Source organism: Lepidochelys kempii, chromosome 1, assembly GCF_965140265.1.
Source record: "Lepidochelys kempii isolate rLepKem1 chromosome 1, rLepKem1.hap2, whole genome shotgun sequence".
In the NCBI taxonomy this organism is placed as follows: Eukaryota; Metazoa; Chordata; order Testudines; family Cheloniidae; genus Lepidochelys; species Lepidochelys kempii.
The window spans coordinates 58,321,563-58,345,821 of NC_133256.1; the positions used below are offsets into that span (position 1 = coordinate 58,321,563).

Consider the following 24,259-nt stretch of genomic DNA (forward strand, 5'->3'; position numbering starts at 1 on the left):
TTTACAACAAGTACTATGGGATCTTTACTGATCTTAAGGACCATGGTTTCTATTCTTCATGTGGAAGATGGCACCTCTAACAAACAAAACATACTGAAAGAGAATACCGCCATCTTCTGAAATGCCAGTATCACTTCCTTCAGCACCTGGGTGGTTCCTTGGGTTCTCACCTCCAAACACTGACCAGGCTCAATGCTGCTTAGGTTGTAAGATTTGATAAGACCACAGCCCAAAATGGTATATAGATGCAGTTTACTGCATCTCCACAATCTGTGAGCAACCCAGGCAGTGTGGAAGGAAACAAGCTGCAAAAATCAAGATATATGTATGCATTTAAGCTAGGGCTGGGGGAAGTGAAGGGCGGGTTTCCCTCTACAATCAATTCAAGATTCTGCTACCTCTAGTCAAGAGATTAATAGAGAGGTTATAGGGGTGGAAGTTTGTGAGACAAAGGAAGGAAATTAAAGTACCTGTAATGTGTCAGAGATAAAGCAGAAAGTTTGTGTGCGCATGCAAACAGGTTATGATGTTAGCACATTCCAGTGATAAGTTATGTACATCAAGACTATAAAAAGTATGTGGAAAAGACAAAAGCCTATCAGATCCCAGGAGCGAAAGGTAGAAGTTGATTGTGGGGTTTTCTCCCCGAGGGCCAGCAGGGTGTCAACAGTCTTTCGCATGTGACGAATATCCGACTGCAGGATGTCATACGGAGAGCAGAGGTCAGCCTATCCCGAAGGGCAGCCATTAGAACAGAAAAAAACAGTGCATAAAATTAAAAATACAAAGAGATAGAGTTTGATAAAGCATCACAGTATTCTATTACTAGTATAAATATGTAGGAATATATTGTTTCTTTCAATTATTCCCTTAATTTACTACATGCACCATCTTTCTTTTGTTTCCTCTAAATAATTAAGCTATCAAACAATATCAAAACACTAGCACAAATATACAGTGCAAGCTCAGAGCTCAATCCTGCAAACCTTTATAGACGTAGTCCATTCAATCACTTAATCACTTAAATGGGACTAATTGCATGATTCAGATTTTGCAAGAACAGGCCCCTATAAAAGCAAGAAAGTTCTCTTAGCAGTTGAGACAAACCATGATACTGAAATCTCAGGAAAAACATACTAAAAAATAAATTGTTATGAATATAAATACAATTGTTCACCTAATATCACATGCACCTTAAAATCTGGTGATTAAATTGTTTACTTTGGCTGGTACTCTGGGATGAAAATTGAAAGAGACACTGGTTAAAGGATACTGATTAGTTTAAGAAAATTTCCAAGCTGAGGAGTTTAAGGCTCAAACTTCTTATTTAAAATTTTAAAATTAAAAATATGTGAACCTAGGCTATTCATACATTTTTGGAAGATATAAATGCCCACATGCAGCTATTTAAATTGGAATACAAACATCTAAGCAACTTGTTGCATTAAGAAAGTTGTACTGAGCAATGATATTCACGATAAGCAGACGATATTCGGTTATCAGTACACAAAATCAAACCTAAGGTGCACACTGATCTTTTTAAAATTGGAAGATGAAAACAATATGATGTGTATTTTTATTCCAATCTCCTTTGCACACATAACCTCTCTATCAATGCTCAACTCAATGCATACATGTAAGTAAGAGTATCTTTAAAAAAAATTTTTAAGTTGCGTAAGATGTAGGAAAGACAGAGCCCCATTTCATAAATTCTGAATTCTCTCATTTCATGACCCAAGCTGCCTTCCACCTTCAAATCTCAACCAGTTCCTCCCTATTTGTCAGAATCAAATCTAGAACAGGCTCTCCCCTCCTTGCTTTCTCCACCTCCTGCCATAAAAAGTTGCCTTCAATGCACTCCATTAACTTGTTGGATAATCTGTGCACTGCTGTTTTTCCCAACAGATGTCTGGGTAGTTGAAGTTGCGCATCACATTACCCAGTGCTGTGCTTCGGATGAGTTTGTTAGTTGTTTCAAAAAGACTCATCCATCTCTTCTTCCTGATTAGATGGTCTGTAGGAGACACCACTCTGGTTTTTTACCCCTTTTATCCTTACCCAGAGACTTTAAACAGGTTGCTTCCAACTTTTGTCTCAATCTCAGTGCCAGCATATACATCTTTGATATAAAACGCCACACCTCCTCCCTTTTTCCCCAGCCTGTCCTTCCTAAATAAGCTCTATCCTTCTACACAACTATTCCAGTCATATGAATTATCCCACTGAATCTCTGCGATGCCAATTACGTCACAATTGTGATTATTCACTGGTATGTCTAGTTCCTCCTGTATATGTCCCAGATTTCCTGCATTACTATACAGACATCTAAGATATTCATTAGATTTCCCCTCTATATTCCCTCTTGTCTCTCTTTTGTCCCTGATAATATATATATATAATATAATCCTATTATATATATAGTCCTGGACATATTTTGCTTTGTGTCAAGACAAAAACTTCCAAATTTGTTGACCTGTAAGTGTCTTTATGACTCTGAGCACTCCTGAGAGGCTAAATGCTGTGGGCAGATGACTGAGTACCTCAACAGTGTGTTCATACATATATTAATGGTGAATTTCAAAGCAAAAAAGTGAGCTTTTATGTACAAAGATGGACTGTTTTTTTCCTGCCTGTTTATTCATTTAAAACAGTGGTTCTCAACAATGTGTATGCGTACCCCTGGGGGTGCACAGAGGTCTTCCAGGGGGTACATCAACTCATCTAGATATTTGCTTAGTTTTACAACAGGCTACATAAAATTGATTAGCGAAGTCCGTACAAACTAAAATTTCACACAGACAATGACGTGGTTATACTGCTCTATACACTACTATACACTGAAATGTAAGTACAATACTTATATTACAAGTAATTTATTTTATAATGGTAAAAATGAGAAAGTCAGCAATTTTTCAGTAACAGTGTGCTGTGACACTTGTATTTTTGTCTGATTTTGTAAGCAAGTAGTTTTTAAGTGAGGTGAACCTTGGAGGTACACAAGACAATTCAGACTCGTTCAAGGGGTAAAGTAGTCTGGAAAGATTGAGAGCCACTGATTTAAAATACTGTATGTCCTGAATTCCTTTGGTTTGCTCAAGGACCTTGGCAAGATCTTTGGAGAATCTTTTCCTGACACTCAACATTCAACTGGGGGCTGGAAAAGCTGCAACCCAGGACTCAATGTCCTGTAAAATTATCATCCTCCAAATCACATTGCATGTTTGCATCTTCATGCTACACTTGTCTCAAGGTCAGTCATGAAGCTCAGTGAGCATATGGTTCTGGAGATCCTTCAGCACTATCACTAAACAGCATCCCACCTTATTCCACTGAAAGCCCCCTTCTGTTTAAACGCGTCTAAAATCTTCCATTTTGATCACCCTCTTGTACTGAAACAGCATTCAGCCCGTCCCAGATCATCCATTTTTCCTACAGAGACATATGTTAATGTGATAGGAATAGAATGCTACGCTGTGGTATGGGTTAGTAGGCATAGGAGCTGCCAAGAAAGGGCTGGAGCTTAACGGTAATCTGTTCAGAAAAGAAAACAAATTCATTGCAAATGTTGTATTCCTATTGCTGGAGTCTCCTGAGACAGTTAGGCTACATAAGAACAATCAACATACATTCAAATGTTAGAAAGTGGGGAATGTCTCTCTCGGCACTTTTACAGCACATTGTTCCTAGACAGATTCTTGATCTATCTGGGCTTTGGCATCCTGCTAGCTACTCACACAATCATATCTACCTACCACTGATCTTTGTTTCCAACATTTTCTCTCTCTCATTCACTCAGTAAAACACAGCAAACTCCAAACACTTTCACCCATCTAAGCTCTGAAACACAATGCCTTTTCCAGGAAGTATAGCAGTAAATTTGTCAATTGCCATCCATGCTGAGTAAACCTGAATTCTCTTACAGAATTCCACAAGATCTCTTATAAATTACAAACCTTAATTAAATGTCCTTGATATTTAAGTGAATGAAATTTTATATGGGTAGAAACTAATGTTTATTTATTTAGATTTATGAGATTTGACCCTTTGCTTAACCCTCTATGAAAACATGCAATATATAAACAGTTAGTCAAATGGCGCCAAAAATCTATAACAAGTCTGCAACATTAGCAGAGAAAGTTTATATTTCATTGAAAGCTGCAAAGAGAAAAACAAATGTAAACCCTTAAAGAGGCGACGCGTGGCGGGGGGCAGTTGGGGTCATGTGCCTTAATTAAAAAACAACCACCTTCCTTCTCTCCCTTCCCCCAAAAGGCCATTTCCAGGCAACTCTGATTATGAGTGCATCAAAGGGTCGCTCACATCTCACTAAACATTCCACACACAGGCTGCATACATTTTGACACAATATTCTCATAATACGGAGACATGCCGTCTTATTTCTGAAACTAATCTTTTTAGCCCACAATATGCAGCCATTCTAATATTATCATGAATATTTTACATTACATAACTTTATGAAACCAGTTACTGTGCATTAATAAACTGTAACAGATGGCCACTATAATCATTTTTAAAATAGAGACATAGTTCATAACACTATGGATTACAAAGTTTAATTTTAACAGTAATTCATTGTAGATATGAGAACAATCCCCCCTCCCAATGCCTCTTCAAATTGCAGAAAGGGAAAAAACAGTGTTTGTTTTGCTGCCCTTCAAATAGAGGTCAGACTAGTGGATTTCTTCACATTCTGAAAAAGGAATCCTTCCATAACTTAAAGACTTTGTGTTCAAGTCTCATCCCAAAGTAAAAACAAATCTAAACATGTTTTAAACTCCTGAAAGTAAACCTTAAAATAAAAGTGCTCTCAGAGCCTAAGTTGTACTGTTAACAAAAATACAATGACAACATTAAGTCATGTACAGTTTTATGTTTGTAGTTTTATATTTTACTGCATTAAAAACTAGTCTGTATACAAACTAATTCCTCATACTGAAGGCCAATTGTTTGAAATGAAATGGTCTTTAATTACATCAGACATATTTTTGGATACTGGGACAGATTCTGATCTAAACTGCATCAGTGTAAATCCAGAGTAACTAAATTGTATCATAATGAGTTACTCTAGTATAATGTTTATCAGAATATGGACTACTGGCATTCTCTACAGAAACCTGAAAATGTAAAATCTTAAACTTTCTTGAGTTTACTGCATTTTGTCATTTCACATTTCTACAGTGATATTTTAACATTACAGTAGAACCTCACTCAATTTGCATTTTGCTAATCTGCACATTCATAATTTACACATATGAAATGCTCTCCTTACACCTCAGCAAAAATGTAACAGAGCTCCGAGATGAGATCTCATATTACCAATTTCTTTGACAAAACATACTACAAAATATGTAATATAGTATAAAGTATAAATACTTTAAACTAAGCTTTTAAAATAAAAGCACCAAGTAAAACACAGTTATCACTTTTAAAAAACTTAATATTAGTTTTATATAAGGAAAAATTAGCATCTACTTGCTAGTAGATATTTACTAGTTATTCTCTATAGGAAATACAAGGAGGTATTGGGATTACTGTAAATACTCTTATCTAGCTATCTATGGCAAAACTGGTATGTTTTCAAAAATGAAATATTATCCATTTTGTTATACCTTGTACCTGTTTTATTGTTGAGTTTGCTAATGCACAAAATTCAGTCATTTCTTAGTGGGCCTTCTAGTCAACCCAATCCAGCAATGCCTTTAATCACAATAGTCTCATTAATGACAGTAGAACCATAAACTCATGAATATCTCATAGGAACACCTTAATGGGACAATTCATGTGCTTAAAGCTAAAAGCATACATACGTGCATTGTTGAATAAGGGGGTAAATGTTTGACTGTAATAGTTCATAAAATGAGACACGAATCATTTTAGCCATAAAATAAAGAGCCTTCAACTGTAAAATAACACACAAGTTATGCTTTTTGGTGTGTTTTAGGTCACATTATATTGATAGACATAATTAAAAATTACCTCTGGTATACCCAGTTTCCTACATGCATCCAGAAAGTTTTCCACATTTCTCCTGCATTTGGCCATACTAAGTTTAGGCTGAAAAAACAAGGAACCATGGATTAATGGGACAAAAGCTAATAATATACAGTAGTCATCATAAAATTCTGCCTATTAAATGACGTTTCTACTGCTGATGAAATATTTAGAGGAGGTTGTTCCTGAAAAAATAAATTAGGAAATGGTAAACAGTAGATTGACCAACATCTAATAACTGACAAACTGCCAACGTACTAGTCTCCTACTGCCACGATGTCTCCATGCCACCACCCATCCATCACGGCAGTGACCTCTGTGGCACTGGCAAGGGCAGAACAACAGTGGAGGAGGCCAGTGCACTCTGTAAGCCTCCAAGGGTATGTCTACTCTGCAATTAAACATCCACAGCCGGCCTGTGTGCCAACTGACTCGGGCTCATAGGGCTCGGGCTACGGGACTGTAAAACTGCAGTATAGATGCTAGGGCTGGAGCTGGAGCTCTGCAACCCCACAAAGGGGGAGGGTCCCAGAGCCCGGGTTCCGACCCGAGCATCTGCACCACAGTTTTACAGCCCCCACTACCCGGGTCAGCTAACATGGGCCAGCCAAAGCTACTTAATTACAGTGTAGATATACCCCAACTCATGCGGTGACCTATCTCAGCAGCTGGTCAGAGGACATTCTCAAATGGTCTATAAACCTTCAAAAATATGCTCAGAAATAAGAGCGTGGAAGCCTTTCCATTCCCATCATGTGTTTTTATAGTTGAAGGTTTTTTTCTGCTTTTTAAAAATCATAATCATTGGCCTGGTTTTCCTTCATTTCTATTTCTCTGTGTTTTGCAATTCTGTTAAAACTGCAGTTCTTTGAGTTGGGTATATGTTCTCCTTACTAATGCATGTTGTTAGTAGTAGGAATGATGTTCATATTGCATCACAGACACTGAAGTGGAATTTGCTTCCATGTTCTTCTGAAATGTGCTACATACCATAAAAGTTCCCTTCTATGCTCTCTTTTCTTCCTCTCAATATCAGCCTGTCTCTTTCTATGTCACTCTCATCTGGCTCAGCTGCACTGAGAGTCTCCCATTTCAATCACTGTCTCTTAATTTCCATTGGATGGTGACTGGCCCACTCAGCCTATACACACTGAAATCAGGGCTCATTTATGCAAGGACATTCAGGAAAGTGAAAATGAATGAATTAAAGTGATAAAGTTAATATGCATAAATAAAAACATATTAAATCCTCATGTGGATGTTCTCATTCAGAATTAAAGTGGCCTTAGTTCATTGCAGCTTAATTTTTCAGGAGGCTACTTTACAAACATGCAGCTTTTGGGTGCATTTGCTTTTGTGCATGCCCAGTCTCTGGTTTTGAAATTGGGAGTGCATCCAACTCACTGTGGGCTCAGTTTGTGCACATGAAAGTCTGGCTTGCAAGGTTCTGAAAATCTGTCCCCTCTAATAATCATGTGCAGTGGAAGACTGGCTTACTTGCAAGAAGTGGTAATACTTTTCTAATGGGAATTTTACAACCCAAACATCTCAGGCTGTTTTAAGATGTGTATAAAGGGAATCATATGTCTTTCACATTTAATTTTTGGATATTATGAGAACTTGATATATCATTTCAACATACATTAAGAACAGTTGTACAAACTCTATAATGTCATTTCTATATTTTTTAAATTGGTTCTTTTATCATATTGATTCTTAATTAAAAACCTTCCAATTCATTTTTACAGTTACTTCCTTAGTATTTTAGAATTTCAAAGATTCCTATAATACGATGCCATCTTTGTCCTATTTGTCTGACTCAAGACTATCAAACCTCTTACAGTGGCATTCTGTGTCACCACAGCCAATCCTTTATTTCCCTACTTTAACAGGGAGAAGTGATACTGATATTCCTGACCTTTAAACTGAAAGCTCATCAGCACCAAAAGAGACATTAGCTGCCTAGCATTCTCCAGAACATTTCTTCTCAAGGTTAACTATGTGTCAGCAAGGGCTGAAAGTGTTTTGTAAAACACTAAGAACAACCTTTTAGCCTTGGAAATTCAGGTCTTGTCTACTCTGCAAGTCTCTGCAGTAAAATGGGACATGACACGAATCAAGTGATCTAAAACCAACAACTGAAAATATAAAATGGAGTCAAAATTAGCTGTTACCACTCAAGAAAGAGATCGTGGAATAATTGTGGATAGTTCTCGAAAAAACATCCACTCAATGTGCAGTTGCAGTCAAAAAACCTAACAGAATGTTGGGAATCATTAGGAATGGGATTGATAAGAAGACAGAAAATATTATATTGCCTCCATATAAATCCATGGTATGCCCACATCTTGAATACTGCATGCAGATCTGGTTGCTCCATTTCAAAAAAGATATAGTGGAATTGGAAAAGGTACAGCAAAGGGCAGCAAAAATGAATAGGGGTATGAAACAACATCCATATGAGGAGAGATGAATAAGACTGGGACTTTTCAGCTTGGAAAAGAGACAACTAAGGGAAGATATGATAGAGGTCTATCAAATCATGACTGGTGTGGAGAAAGTAAATAAGGAAGTGTTATTTACCCCTTCTCATAACACAAAAACTAGGGGTCACCAAATGAAATTAATAGGTAAGGTTTAAAACAAACAAAGGGAAGTATTTTTTCACACAACGCTCAGTCAACCTGTGGAACTCTTTGCCAAAGGATGTTATGAAGACCAAGACTATAACAGGGATCAAAAAAGAATTAGATAAATTCATGGAAGATAGGTTCATCGATGGTTATTAGCTCTGAAGTATTCCTAGCCTCTGTTTGCCAGACGCTGGAAATGGGCGACAGGGGACGGTTCACTTAATGATTACCTGTTCTGTTCATTCCCTCTGGGGCACCTGGCATTGACCACTGTTGGAAGACAGCATACTGGGCTAAATGGACCATTGTTCAGACCCAGTATGGCCATTCTTATGAAAGGGATACATTTTTTTAGCCACTGTTGAAAACTCCTTGTTTTTTGTTAAAGTCTATACTCCTAAAAGCCTAAGCAGATCACCTTTACAATCAGCATGCCTCTCTCAGAATTAAAGATAAGGTTTTATTTAACAAATATTTAACCGGAGGTACACTCAGAAAAAACTACACAACTTTATGCATCATATTTTGAAAATACAGGAAACCTCTTTAGAATCAAAGTGACCTCAGAAATCTAGACCAGAAATGTCCCCACTAACAGAAACCAAGTCTTCCGTAAATACAGGAAAAATCCAGAAGAAAGTTGAAAAGAAAAGGAAATTAGGTTTGAAAAAAGTGTACGTAAGTAGATTTGGTACAAAAAATCCTTGATTACCCTGGTCCTGCATATGTCCTAGTACCTTTGGGGAATCAAAGATTGCAGGACTAGGTCATATGTTTCTCTTCTGTCCTGTCTGTGACAAAAAATGAGTTGTTTTGATATTTAACAAAAAAAACCCCAAAAAACAAAAAAAAAACCTGCCCAAACCCTTGCTATATAGGATTGTTGTTAACTTAATAAATTGCTAATCTCATTGTAGCATAATGTTTCCCACATGCTTAGAGTTCTCCACTTTATATCTGCGGATATAGGCATCTGCAGATGTGGATGCGGATACCCGTGGACCATTTTTGTGGATTCCGGATTGGACGCAGATACATGCTTAGTAGAGTACATTATAAATCATATTGTATTCTATGACAAAACACGTTAACAATGCACCAGGAAGTGGAGAACTGATTTTTAGGAAAGTATCCACTGGAACAAAATCTTGTCAGAGGATAATGATCACCTGCTACAACATAAACAGCAAGGCATTTATGGAAAAATCTGACCTCCTGCAATCTAGATGGTATAGACAACAAACCTATCATGAACTTCAGCCAGCCACAGACCAGTTTATTCATAAGAAAAGAGAGAAGTGTATATTTTTTTTGAATAGCTCCACTACTTCATTTTTATGAAGATTTGAGTTACTGCCAATCTGAACTGGAAAGGAAAAAGAAAAAAGTACACGTTTGTAGGAGTGAACACTACTCACCACCCACTCACCTGTTTTTCAAAAGTAGATTTTATTTGATAATAAAGCTTTAGTTTTTCTTTTTTTTAAAAAAAATTGACTTACTACTGCTGGTGAGGGTACATGGATACTTCCCACAGATCGAGGACGAATGTGATTGACTAAATGACAGAGAACAACCCCATCCATAAGAGCAGACCCCAAGTCTTCAGGCAAACAAATCTTTAGTCTCATTTCAATGTTCTGTAAAAGAAGAACAAACACGTCACCACTTTTACACAGAATTAGAAAGAACCACCTCCCCCAAAAGCAAATATCCATATTTTCTATCACATCGCCATGCCTTTTCCCATCCTATCCACTATTGCAGTGAATCCTCATCCAATTCCAGTTTGTCAAGCCATCACCACATCTTCATTTTAATTGCTCCTAAACCCAACCCCCCAAAAACACCACACTGCCCCATTCCAGGTCACCCAAAGAGGATGGCTCTAGACTGTTCTCAATGGTAGCAGATGATAGAACGAGGAGTAATGGTCTCAAGTTGCAGTGGGGGAGGTTTAGATTGGATATTAGGAAAAACTTTTTCACTGTGAGGGTGGTGAAACACTGGAATGCGTTACCTAGGGAGATGGTAGAATCTCCTTCCTTAGAGGTTTTTAAGGTCAGGCTTGACAAAGCCCTGGCTGGGATGATTTAACTGGGAATTGGTCCTGCTTCGAGCAGGGGGTTGGACTAGATGACCTTCTGGGGTCCCTTCCAACCCTGATATTCTATGATTCTATGTAACTTATGAAAAAACCTCATCACTTTAACGGTGCCAGAAGTGAGTAGCCACATCATCTTATTACTGTAATGCTTGTCCTTCCTCATTCCATCACCCTGCCAGCACCATACTTTGCTACTCTTGCTTGTTGCCTCTTATCTAAAGATATTCTTTTTATTATAGTAGCACCCAGAATCCCCAGTCAGGATCAGAGCCCCATTGCATTAAGCCCCCTCCAAACACAGAGTAAAAAGATGGCCACTCCTCAAACAGCTGAAAAGAAACAAGTGGGCATAACAAAAATTGGAAAGAATGCAGAATGGAGGACAAGGTTGGATCTGTAATGTGTACTACTGGGTAAAAATATGAAAACTCTCTATGCAGACAAAAGGGACACCCTAATTAAATGAACTTCGCATTGCAAAACAATCAGCAAAGTAGGGCACATTGAGAATGTTTACAAATTTTCTGGAGAAAAACCCATTGCATTTTGTTACAAATGTGTAACTTATTGATTTGAGCTCCAATCTTGCAAATGCTTTGGCATGTGTTTTCATATTCCTTCCCAGTAGAGCACATTATTAATTATTATTATTATTTATATAGTACCCCAAACTATACTATGTCCTTTAGAGGACAGATAAAAAATATATCATCTCTGTCCCTTGCATTCCCTCCCCACTTCTGTCTGTTTGCTAAAATTCACTAGTTGCAAGAGGTGTTTACCAGTAACAGGTGACAAGCTCTGATTGCTGTAATGAGCCAATCAGTAACAACTACAAATTTGTGCATACTGCCAGTCTATGCTAAAATAGTTTCCCCTGTCCTCCTTCCTCCATCTGTTTGTCCATGTCACCCAACTCTTCTATCTTGTCTTTTAGACTGTAAATTCTTTGGGGCAGGAACATTCATTTACAATATGCGGTATTCAGCTTATCACAGGCCCTTCTGAGGCCTCTTGTATTATAAACAGCAGCAGCAGTGAAGCTAAAACAAACTATGCAGGCACCAGATAGGCATGTGTGCAATGTGTAAGGGAGGCGGAAGACGTGGTGTTGTGCTTAACTAAATGACCCCTCTAAACATTAGCTGGGGAACAGAAAAGCCCTTATTTTAGAAAAGGTTTTTTTTTTGTTCTTTTTTTTTTAAATCAGTACATATTTAAAAGTTGCTCAATCAAGAAAATATACATGTTTTACATCAGTCAATGGACAAAATTCAAGTTGATCATGATAATATCAGGTGATACTACTATTCTCTTGTAACACCAAATGTATCTTAAACCAATAGTAATGTAAAATTATCTCATATAACTTCAGTAGTTGTAATGCAATTAACACGACAGACACAAATAAGAACACTTCGTATTTGGGACCGCTTGCAACTGAAGATCTTAACACTTAACACTCTTTGCAGTAATTATATCATCTCTATTTTATAGATAGTGAAACTGAGGCACAGAGAGGTTTATAAATTTTAAGGCCACAAGCGACTATCTAAACTGGACTGCAATACACAGGCCATAGAACCTCACCCAGTAATTCTGCATCAAGCCCATAACTTCTGTTTCAGCTGTAGTGTCTCTTTTAGAAAGATACCCAGTTTTGATTTAAAAATCTTAAGTGATGGAGAATCCATCATATTGCTAGGTAAATTGTTGCAAATCTTAATTATCTACACTTTAGAAATAAAGCACTAATTTTGGTCTGAATTTGTCTAGCTTCAACTTCCAACCATTGGATCTCATTATGCCTTTTATCTGCTAGATTAAAGAGCCATGCCCACCATCAGAAACCTCTTCCCCAAGCAGATACTTGTACACTGATTAAGTCACCGCTTAACCTTCTTTTGGATGAACTAAATAGATAGAGCTTCTTAAGTCTCTCAGTGTAAGATATTTTGTCCAGACCTCAAATAATTCTTGTGACTCTTTCCTGAATCTTTTCCAAATTTTTCAAATTTTTTTTTGAAGTATGGACATCAAAAGTATTCCAGTCATGGTCTCACTAATGCTGTATCTTCCCACTCTGATATTCCCATGCTTATACACCCAAGCACGGTTTTTGCCCTAAGATTAGGTGACTTTCCCAAGGGAAAACAGGAAATACATGCTTCAGCTGAAAATCTGCAGCCTTTCACATGGTCTTTCACATACCTCACGCAATTGCTCCACAAGCTCTCTCTCTTCTCTCATCTGCTCCATTTTCCTCCGAATTGTAAATTGAGGGTCTATGGATTCCAAATTTCTCTGTGGTCTTAAAAATACTGTGATTTTAAAGAGAGAGATGTTTAGCAAAAACAAGCCATCAAACAACTTTTGCTTTATTAATTTTCAGGTTAAACAAAATCCTTATTCACTGTCCCAATTATGTCTGTTGGAAGATTTCCCTGAGAGCATATAGAAAAAAAATCTGATTTAGAACTACAGTCATAAAAGTGTATTTGCTTGGGGGTGCTCATAACAGAATTCATGTATTATTGAGATAAGTGGAATATACAGACATCATTTATATCTTATGGTCTTGACTGGGAATTTTACTAAATTCGCACAGCATTTGTCCCTTGGAGTTTTTAATCTGTTGTTAGAAGTCTTGCTACTTCTATGATTAGGGGACTGGAACACATGAGTTATGAGGAGAGGCTGAGGGAGCTGGGATTGTTTAGCCTGCAGAAGAGAAGAATGAGGGGGGATTTGATAGCTGCTTTCAACTACCTGAAAGGGTGTTCCAAAGAGGATGGCTCTAGACTGTTCTCAATGGTAGCAGATGACAGAACGAGGAGTAATGGTCTCAAGTTGCAGTGGGGGAGGTTTAGATTGGATATTAGGAAAAACTTTTTCACTAAGAGGGTGGTGAAACACTGGAATGCGTTACCTAGGGAGGTGGTAGAATCTCCTTCCTTAGAGGTTTTTAAGGTCAGGCTTGACAAAGCCCTGGCTGGGATGATTTAACTGGGAATTGGTCCTGCTTTGAGCAGGGGGTTGGACTAGATGACCTTCTGGGGTCCCTTCCAACCCTGATATTCTATGATTCTATGATTCTATCATAGGACTCCTCTCTCAGTCTTTTAGTTAGATCCTAATCCTACAAGGTGCAGGACTCCAATGGAACCGAGAGTATTCAGCACCTTGCAGGATCAGACTCCTAGCACTCTCCAATTATTCATGACTATCTTTCATCTCTCCCTTCATCAAACAAAGTTATGTGTTTGATTCCTAAAAACTGAGTGCCTATTATAGCACCTCTGAAGGTTTGCCTACACTAGAGATTCCCATTTCATGTGCAGTATTGCACTAGGTCCTTACACAGTTTTCCTACAACCGCTCCTGGTGCTGGGGATGATTTTATCCATCCCATAACTTCAGGCACAGCAGGGACAAAGTCTATGGTATTTAATGTATATTTGTACTTTTAAACATTTTTGTTGTGTTCCAATGACTGCTTTTAATGGTTCTTTCTTGTACATGTATCATGAGGGCTATATCCACCAATGCCCTCCCACACTGTAGATACCATGGCGGAGGGTCACCAGTTCCTGTGGCTGGACTGACTTGCTCACGTATCATGAAAAGTGACAAGTGCTCAAGAATAATACAATAAAACTTGTATTTATTACTTTTTTTTTTTTTAATGTAATGTGACAGCCTTAGGTGTGTCATCCACAAGGGGAGTTAAACCCAGGTCCTCTGGTTCTAAAAGCATAAAACTCGACCGCCTGAACTAAAAGATGCAGCTTTGTTAGCTGGTTGTAGCAGACTCAAACCTCAATGTGGTTCAGCCACCACTTGTCATTTGACACCACCGGGTTAGCCCCTCGCAGCAGGATGCAACCCCAGACCTGTTAGGCTGAAGTCAGCAGCAGGCTCAACCGCCTCTATGCATTGTACAGCCACTAAGGGGGGTGGGGGGGAGGGAGGGACTGGGGGTGTACAGCGTCACACTGAGTAAGCACAGGTTATGGTCATTTTTAGATTTTGTTGCATTACTATTTTGCTTTGCTTCTTTTGTTAGCATTATTTCCTGTCCCCCTGAACTAGTGCTTTCCTTTTCTTGGTCTCCCTCTGGATACTGAGATGGGAGTGGTCTGGTCCTGGTGCAGGAAGAGGAATATATCCACAGACTCCTCCACAAGACTCAGTTAGTTACTCTCCATCTCCTGCAGTTTTGGGGAGCCAGGGCTTGTTCAAAATGTGGGAAGAAACGTGGGGGATGATGTTTTGGTCATCAAGATACAAAGAGAAGGAAGAAGTCTTGTATATCTGTATATGCAAATGTCCCAAATGGACAGATTGCTAATAGCCTTAGTAGGAGAGAGACCTCAGTATTATATTAATAAATTATAACAACTCTTTTCATGACATTGTTACAAACTTGTTTATGCTTTTACTAAACATCAAGAAATAGCTACAAATAAGTTATAGCCAGGATGCTTGGATATATAACAGTACATGTGTTTAGCAAGCATGTTACAAAATGTTAAAGTTAATCCAAGTAGTGCCAGAAGTTTTCTGCTTCTATCTTCCAAGGTCAAGCAAACATGAAAAAGACAAAACATGTAAAAAACATTAATGTTTTAAGTAGAGGCTTAACTGTAAAAAGGAATGTAGGTGTGTTATGCGAGCTATAAATCTAGGTTGGAAAGTGACCACACCAACCCCATTTCTTTTCAAAGGAAAAATCTCTGCTTGTGTTTTTGAAACTCCAGGATAAACAAGTGTAGTTGGAAATGTTTTAAAAACTTCTATTTCTTAAATGTTGAAACAGCAAACACCTTTTGAGATGTATATTTGCAAATATTTTGTATCAAAATGCAAGCCTTTATATAACTGCCTGATACTGTTACAGGAATAATAAGATGTTTTATGCAGAAATATAGCAAAGTCATTTGATGCTGTTACTAGTTACTAACATAAGAAGCCATTTAAGTATAGAATATTTATATTAATGGAGAATTAATTAATTACTGGCAGTGTGCAAGCAAACCCTCACCCAATTCAGGAAGATAAGAAAATCATCATTCCAAAAACAGAAACAACAACTTGAGCTAAAGACTTTCTAAAAGTTATTTAATTTTAAGAGACTTTTTGAGAACTAAAACCTTTTATATAAAGACCAGGAGTGTTTGGACTTTCTGAAAGCAGAATTTAATTTCCTGACAAGCTCTAATAAAACTGAAAGACTCTCAGAGACTGGACTGAATAAAGACTAGTTTTGAAAGTTATCTGATGCTGTCTTGCCACAAGAAGAACAAAGGCAAGGTCATGCATTTAGGGATTAATAACAAGAATTTTAGTTATAAGCTGGGGACACATCAATTAGAAGTAATGGAGGAGGAGAAGGACCTTGGAGTATTGGTTGACCACAGGATGACTATGAGCCGCCAATGTGATATGGCCTTGAAAAAAGCTAATGCGGTCTTGGGATGCATCAGGAGAGGTATTTCCAGTAGAAATAAGGAGGTGTTAGTACCGTTATACAAGGCACCGGTAAGACCTCACCTGGAACAGTGTGTGCAGTTCTGGTCTCCCATGTTTAAGTAGGATGAATTCAAACTGGAACAGATAGAGAGAAGGGCTACTAGGATGATCCAAGGAATGGAAAACCTGTCTTATGAAAGGAAACTCAAGGAGCTTGGCTTGTTTAGCCTAACCAAAAGAAGGTTGAAGGGAGAGATGATTGCTCTCTGTAAATATATCAGAGGGATAAATACCAGAGAGGGAGAGGAATTATTTAAGCTCAGTACCAATGTTGCCACAAGAACAAATGGATATAAACTGGCAATTGGGAAGTTTTGTTTTTAAGGTCAGGCTTAACAAAGCCCTGGCTGGGATGATTTAATTGGGGATCGGTCCTGCTTTGAGCAGGGGGTTGGACTAGATGACCTCCTGAGGTCCCTTTCAACCCTGATATTCTAAGTTTAGACTTGAAATTAGACAAAGGTTTCTAACCATCAGAGGAGTGAAGTTCTGGAATAGCCTTCCAAGGGATGTAGTCGGGGGAAAAACCTATCTGGCTTCAAGATTAAACTTGTCGAGTTTATGGAGGAGATGGTATGATGGGATAACATGATTTTGACAACTAATTGATCTTTAACTATTCATGGTAAATAGGCCCAATGGCCTGTGATGGGATGTTAGATAGGGTGGGATCTGAGTTACTATAGAGAATTCTTTCCTGGGTATCTGACTGGTGAATCTTGCCCACATGCTCAGGGTTCAGCTGATGGCCATATTTGGGGTCGGGAAGGAATTTTCCTCCAGGGCAGACTGCAAGAGACCCTGGGGTTTTTTCACCTTCCTTTGTCATATGGGGCACGGGTCACTTGCTGGAGGATTCTCTGCACCTTGATGTCTTTAAACCATGATATGAGAACTTCAATAGCTCAGACATAGGTGAGAGGTTTATTGTAGGAGTGGATGAGTGAGATTCTGTGGCCTGCCTTGTGCAGGAGGTCAGACTAGATGATCATAATGGTCCCTTCTGACCTTAATATCTATGAATCTATAAAGAAACGCTGCATATTAAACAGACTGCATATTCAGGAGCTGAAAGTGTCACCTAAGCAAACAAAAGGGTAGCAGCAACCGACTTTCAATCTGAACAGGTCTGAAAGAGGTGTGTTTTCCTGTACTTTTATGAAAACAGGAAGGATAAAGGTATAAAAACCTCTAAGTGAGCACCTATCACACACCCTGTCTGCTACCCTTGTAAAGAGGGCACTCCTAGAGGTGTGGGTGGTGTAATGACCCACAGATCTCAAACCCAAGTCTGCAGGTTTCATGGGAGCAACAACACTTCAACCCTCAACCTAGCAGCCTGGTGACAATGGCTTACCTGGGACCCATGAAGCCCAGCCCCAGAGTGAGGCTCTGCCCCTGAAGTCTGATTGGCCCAATGGCTCTACTTAAGCCAGTGGCAGCAACAAGCAGCTCTCCCAAACAATTGGGCTCCACCCTGCTCTGGACTATGTGCTTTCTGCTATTTTATTTCCAGGCATCCTGACCCAGGTTGACTCTTGGCATCTGCCTTGTGGTTCCTGACCTCCATTTTGTTTCCTGCCTCTGACCCCCTGGTATCCTGACCCAGCTGACTCTTGACTCCTGTCTCATGACTGCAGACTCACTCCCACTATTAGGTCTGGTTGCACATGATCTGGCCACAACAAACAGTTTCTTATTCTATTATTCACCAAGTAGTTAGATATGTATTCCTGGACAGGAAACATTGGCTAAACATTGGCAAATAGAGAAATAGTGGAATCTAACCAGATTTAAGATAATAAATAATTGGACTGTCTTAGGGACAGCTCCTTAAATGGCTTCTTCTAAGTAACTCATTTAAGTATTTTTTTTTCCATTTTCATAGGATTTAGTTAAGGTTGCTTACTTTGCCCAACTATAAACTGTTTAGGTTATTAAGTGATAGACAGGCTTCATTTGCTCTTGAACTATTTTGCCCATACATGAACAGTTTTAAGATTCTAAAACTGAATTCACAATAATTTTGGGAAATAATATACTTTGGTCTTAACTTACAAAGAGAAAGGTGCCTCCCCAGAGGCGGTTCACTCTCAAGGGTGTAATCTCTGTTAAATTCTCTCCACAGAGAGACATACACAAGAGATTGTAATAGCAGTAACCAGTTTCATTTATGTTCAGTCATTTGATGTTCTGTTTAATGTTTTCTTTTCCTTTCTTTAATAATAACATAGCTGTGGTTAATAATTGTGATTATGTTGTATGTTCTTCTCTTAATAATGGTGTCCTCTAAGGTATGTTAAAGAACACTTGTGACTAAACAGCGGGAGCCACATCCTTGAGCCGTCAGGAAGAGAAACAATTAGTAAGAGCTGGCCTACCATTTCATGTTTCTCTAAACCAGGGGTTCTCACACTGGGGGTCATGACCCCTCAGGGAGTTGTGAGGTTATTACACGGGGGTCACGAGCTGTCAGCCTCCACCTCTACACCCTGCTTCCCCTCCAGCATTTATAATAGTATTAAATATTTAAAAAAAAGTTTTTAATTTATAAGGGGGGGTGTCGCACTCAGAGGCTTGCTGTGTGAAAAGGGTCACAAATACAAAAGTTTGAGACCCACTGCTGGTTTTCAACATTTTTTCATTTGTGATCCCCTAAGATATTTCAAATGGAGGTGCGGACCCCTTTGGAAATCTTACATGTAGTCTATGGATCCCCACGAGTCCCAGGACCACAGGCTGAAAACCACTGCTCTAAACTAAATATGTTTATTTTTAAAAATAAAATTGTTTGAGGTCCAACAATTTAAAACTACTTTCAATTCCAGTGGGAAGTGAAAACTACATGTGAGCCCATCTAAACCAAATACAGGAACTGCCAGTGACACCTATAGGTAAGAATAAAGAATTAAATTATTCTTTCTAATTGCATAATACAAAAGAAAGGTACAATACGGAATAAAATTAGTAGTTATTTCTTTACTACTCAAATTAATTATTTCATGCTAACACTATCTCATTTTTATTTAGGTTGTATTTTGGATAAATGTTTTAATTTTTATATCAATTTTTAAATTATGCAATACACTAGAAAAAAAATGGAGTGTAAGGAAAGTTCAAATAAGTTCAAGACAGGATGAATGTATGCTTGCATGAGGCTCAATGAATCTGAAAGATCAATAAACTAAACTGTATTCTGGGATCTTCTGGGTCCTTGACAGGTTTGCTTATGTATCTGCATTAAGATCTTGGAAGAAGGGGGGGAGGGAAAAAAGGTTCCTGCATGAAATACTTTCTTTGAAATTCCAGAAAGGGCTCATGAGTTGTGTTCATAGAGGTCCTGATAATATTGAAGTGACAAAATGAAATCTCTGCTTGGATCCAATGGCTGAAGGAATAGCTTGCACTGTTCTAGATGAGATGATGATTGCAGTGACTGCATAGTAAAATGCTTTATTAAAAATAAATATTTTAGGAAAAGCCACCAACTAGATGTTGGCAGAGCCTACTAGTTAAGCAATAAAAACCAGCCCATCCTCAGATTTGTAAAAGAAAATCATCATAATTTAAAGAGCAGCATAGCAAAGCTAAGCTAAGCTCAGCTCCCATATTTTCAAAGTATACCTGGGGATTTAGCCACTTTCATTAAACTCCATGGTAGTTCTGTGGATAAATTCATTTGCATCATATTTAAAATCCAAGGATAACAGATCACACGCTAGTCATCTAGTGCTCCCTATCAGATATCCACAACAGAACTAAGACATATGAAGAAAAGGAAGATTGTGTTTTTAACAGTAAGTTAAAATGAAATACAGTGTTCCTGTATCAGGCCAATTTTTTAAATTGTTCCTAATGTTATAATAAAAAAATGAAAATACCTTACTACACTTATTAAGAATATCAGTTAAAAGTGTTAAGTAGTTATTTACATTTCAAATTAGTAAACTTACTGTAAAACTTAGAACAAACAATACTTAAAATTCTGGAACCTATTTAGATGTGCTATATGTTGTATGTTCCCTATAATACCAAGGAAAATAGGTAAATACACACACACCCCGCCCCCAAATAAACATGCACCCCCCACACACAAACACACTGCAACAGCAGACTTGAAAACTGTGTTGCAATCTCCATTCCAGTTTCAACAGCAGCAACAATTCAAAGAGCTCTGTTCAAAGGAATCATACCAAAGGCCACTGTTGTATGGTTTGTGTTTGAGTCTACATTTAGGAAATTATTATTATGGTCTTCAATCATTCTAGCCTTGTTTATCTTGCTTATGTGCTGTGCTGACCTGGTGTGTGCCTGCACAAGAGAGAAACTGAACTTTCTCTGGTCCCATATTGTAATGAGGATGTATTAGACAAGAATAGGAGAAGTTCTGAAAGGAAATACTATTATGAGTAAGACTCAGTTTATTGTCTGCGTACTGTTTTCATATGTAGAATGTAAGCCTTGTGAGAGAGGATACTCATGTTTGGTCTTTGTGGAACAACTCACCTGCACTAGATACTATTTCTGAATACTATCACTGCCTAGTTTCCTATAAGTTTTAACTATAAAGTTTGCTATAAATTACAAACAGTAATTTGGTACAGGTACCTCAAATGTATGCAGTTTTATAAATAAATGTCCATGAATAGAAAACATCTGTTTATGGAAAGTAAATGTGAAAATTATTCATTCAGTTTGACTTATTCGTAAGACATACGTTCTACCTATGGGAAATGGAGGAAAACATAAAGGCAATTCCTTCAAACTGTAATAAATAAACAGGTTAGCCAATTTGGAAAACATACACAAGCAAAATAAATTAGCAAGTGAATAAGATATTCTTTCATCTCTGTTTTACAGTAGAAATATTAGAAGTGTTCTAATTCAGAAGTAAAGTGTTCTAAATACAACAATATGGAATATGCTAGTTATTCTGCATTATACATTTGTTCCACCAGAGGGGGCCCACACCACACAAATGTGTGCCTCAGAAGAGAGTTTTCAGAGTAACAGCCGTGTTAGTCTGTATTCGCAAAAAGAAAAGGAGTACTTGTGGCACTTTAGAGACTAACCAATTTATTTATTTGATGCATCCGATGAAGTGAGCTGTAGCTCCCGAAAGCTTATGCTCAAATAAATTGGTTAGTCTCTAAGGTTTCACAAGTACTCCTTTTCTTTTTTCAGAAGAGAATATTTCTTCAGTCCAAAGTACAGTAGTTCTCTTCATTGCTGGTCAACACAACTTATTTATTTCATGTTAGTTTCAATAATAAGCTTTTGTTGGCAATTTTTAAAAATTTAAGTGAAAAAAATTAAATTAGCAGTAATACTTAGTCTAATCTACAATACATGACATGTATTTAGCCTCTTTGTTAAAGGTCAGACTTCCAATTGATTTCCATTTTCACACCTTCATTACATTGTAGGAACAGTTTTGTACATGCAATTATTTGCAGGCAAAGTTTAGGACATTTAATACTGCAAGTACTTAACTTGCCAGCCCAATCAAGTACTTAGATATCTAAATGAGCAAAAATGGCACCTGTAAATACCTGTGGTTGCAAAAATGCCAGGGCTTGTAAGAGGCCTAGATAAAGCAAGGCTGAAAATTTGAAAATAAGGTTCTATTTCTCATGATCAATTCTATTCAGATTTCTTTAACTATATATGGTTCAAGTGGATATGGAATACGTGCTTCTTATGACACATCTGAATACCACTGAGAGGAGATTCAGTGGTTAGGGAACTAACAGAACTTATGAGACCTGAGTTCAAGTCCTTGTTCCTCTCCAGACTTCCTGTGTGATTCTGGTCAAGTCACTTAGTCTCTCTGTGCCTTATTTCCCCATCTGTAAAATGGGGATAATAGCACTTCCCTGCCTCACATGGATGTTGTGAGGATAAACACAATTTGTGAAGCACTCAAGATACTACAGTGATTTGGGCAGGGGAGAGGAGAAGGAGACTGCTTTAGTACCTAAGATAGACTGCACAGCAAACTTTCAAGCACATCAACACAGGAGATAAAAACATCTAATAAAAACATACTGTTCTAACAGTTTTAAGCATTAATACTAATATTTGCAGTTGGCTTAAAAGCTATCGGATTTGAATGGTTTCAAATGATTATGCTTAAGCTTGCCTACACTGTTCTCATTTTATTATGACAGTTGTGGCAAATTGCTGGCACAATTGTGATGGGTCCCGCGCTTCCTGTTCTTGGGGTGGGGGGTTCAGAGAGCAGTTTCCTGCCCCTGAACTAGGGTATCTACTGTCCCACTAGCAACCCAAGGAAGGGTAGTGGAAATGGAGGGACCCGGGCTCACCCTCTACTCCAGGTCCCAGCCCAGGGGCCCTAGGGATAGTGGCAAATCACTTGAACTAGTGCTTCCTTCCCCTGGGCTACTTCCCTCTCCTGCTCTTCAGCTTGTGGGACTTCCTGCCCTCTCTCTGCACAAGCCGGGTGTCTCTTTACCTAGAGTCTTGGTCTTCTAGCCAGCCACGGCACTTCTCCAAATTCTCCTCTACTTCAACTCCTCCAAACTGCTCTCTGCTCCAACTCCTTCCCCTGGCTGATTGAAGCAGGGGGTTTTTATCAGGTGACTGGCTTCAGGTGCTCTAATTGGCATCAGGTGCTTTTAATCTATAGAAACTTTTCTTCCCTCTACAGGGAATAAGGCTTCTCCTCATCCTGGGACTTACAGATGTCTCCTATATCACTCTCCTGCTGCCTTCTAGCCATGCTGTATCACACAGTATAATTACACTGTTAGCCCTAGGTTAGCACAGATCACATTACCTAATGAATTCCTATCAACAAGGATAAAACACACATCTAGAGCCGGATCCCCAATTGGTGTAGTCCACTAAACTCGACTGAGTTATGCCAATTTACAATGCCTGAACATGTGGCCTATCAAGTTTGATATAGAAGTCAGCAGGCTGGATTCTCCACTGTCCTATGTCTTTGTGGTCCTTTTCACCTGAGGAAAACAAGTGCAAAGTGGGTGTAATTTGTACACACAAATCAGAATGATAGCCTTTTGATGACAGCACCAAATAAAAACGATAGTATTTTGCCCCCCATTTTATGAAAGAACTTTGACGTCTATTCCCCCCCTCCCCCCAATAGCCACAGATTCTGTATATGTTCTTCACTGGAGCAATTCGCTATGATTTGTTAATCAGGTTTTATATTATGTAATTTCCAATATTTTTAATGTTTGATCATTGTCTCTTAGATGTTCTAAAATTGAATTATCTTAGTGGGAAGGAGAGAGGGCTGAGGCTATGTAAATAATATTATTTCATACGTTGTAAGTATTGTAATAAAATTACTGTAGAAAGGTTTTACAAAGGTTAATATTTAGATACACTAAAATGTTAAAAATTGACAATTTTAAAGAAGATTCTAGTTCAGCTTTAAGGTGCAAATTCTATCTTTTGTATCCTTGGCTCCCATTCATTTCAATGGGTGACACACAGATGAAGCCAAGTGCAGAACTTGATTCCAGAATCATTAACAGGAAGAAACTAAGTTCTCTTGCTAAAAAAAAAGCCAACTTCAGGCTGATTTCTACCTCTGAGTCTATAAGCAATTATAGATCTTTCATGATCTCTAGTACTTTACTGAAAGATGAGTAGAGTTGAATAAGTAATTTTTAACTTAGGAAGTACTGTGTTAAATGGAGACGTATAATGTTCTATACTTTAATTAAGCATGTGGAGACTAGAATTGTAATAATACTGTTCAGCAGCTTAGAGTTTTAAGAATTTGACTTCAAAACCACAGAATTCTGTAAATGATATGAACATTGGAGGCACTGAACATAATGACCACTGCAAGTCCATTCGAAAGGATCTGGATAGTTTAGGAGATCAGGCTAGCAGATGGCAAATGCTGTTCATTTTTAAAAAATACACAAATTAGTCTGGGAAAAGGGAAACAAACTAGAGTTTATGTGCTAAATAGAGC

The 24,259-nt window shown here is 38.1% G+C and overlaps 1 protein-coding gene across 20 annotated transcripts in view; it reads right to left on the reverse strand.

Annotated features, from left to right (window-relative positions):
• Positions 1-24,259, reverse strand: part of LRCH1 (leucine rich repeats and calponin homology domain containing 1) — a 228,107-nt gene that overhangs the window by 13,865 nt on the left and 189,983 nt on the right. For 6 of the 20 annotated variants that reach the window (XR_012158939.1, XR_012158919.1, XR_012158920.1 and 3 more), the window contains 4 exons: positions 12,964-13,073; positions 10,148-10,285; positions 5,998-6,075; positions 471-728 (listed from right to left, as the gene is read on the reverse strand). Coding sequence is in view for 11 of the 20 variants with exons in the window: in XM_073344312.1 (XP_073200413.1) it covers positions 3,358-3,429; positions 5,998-6,075; positions 10,148-10,285; positions 12,964-13,073 (398 nt within the window). In the remaining 9 variants the exon portion in view is untranslated. Of the gene's footprint in view, positions 1-470; positions 729-783; positions 3,430-5,997; positions 6,076-10,147; positions 10,286-12,963; positions 13,074-13,735; positions 15,326-20,892; positions 20,941-21,836; positions 23,268-24,259 lie in introns of those variants that run through there. The other 14 variants (XM_073344300.1, XM_073344415.1, XM_073344329.1 and 11 more) reach the window with 10 other exon arrangements.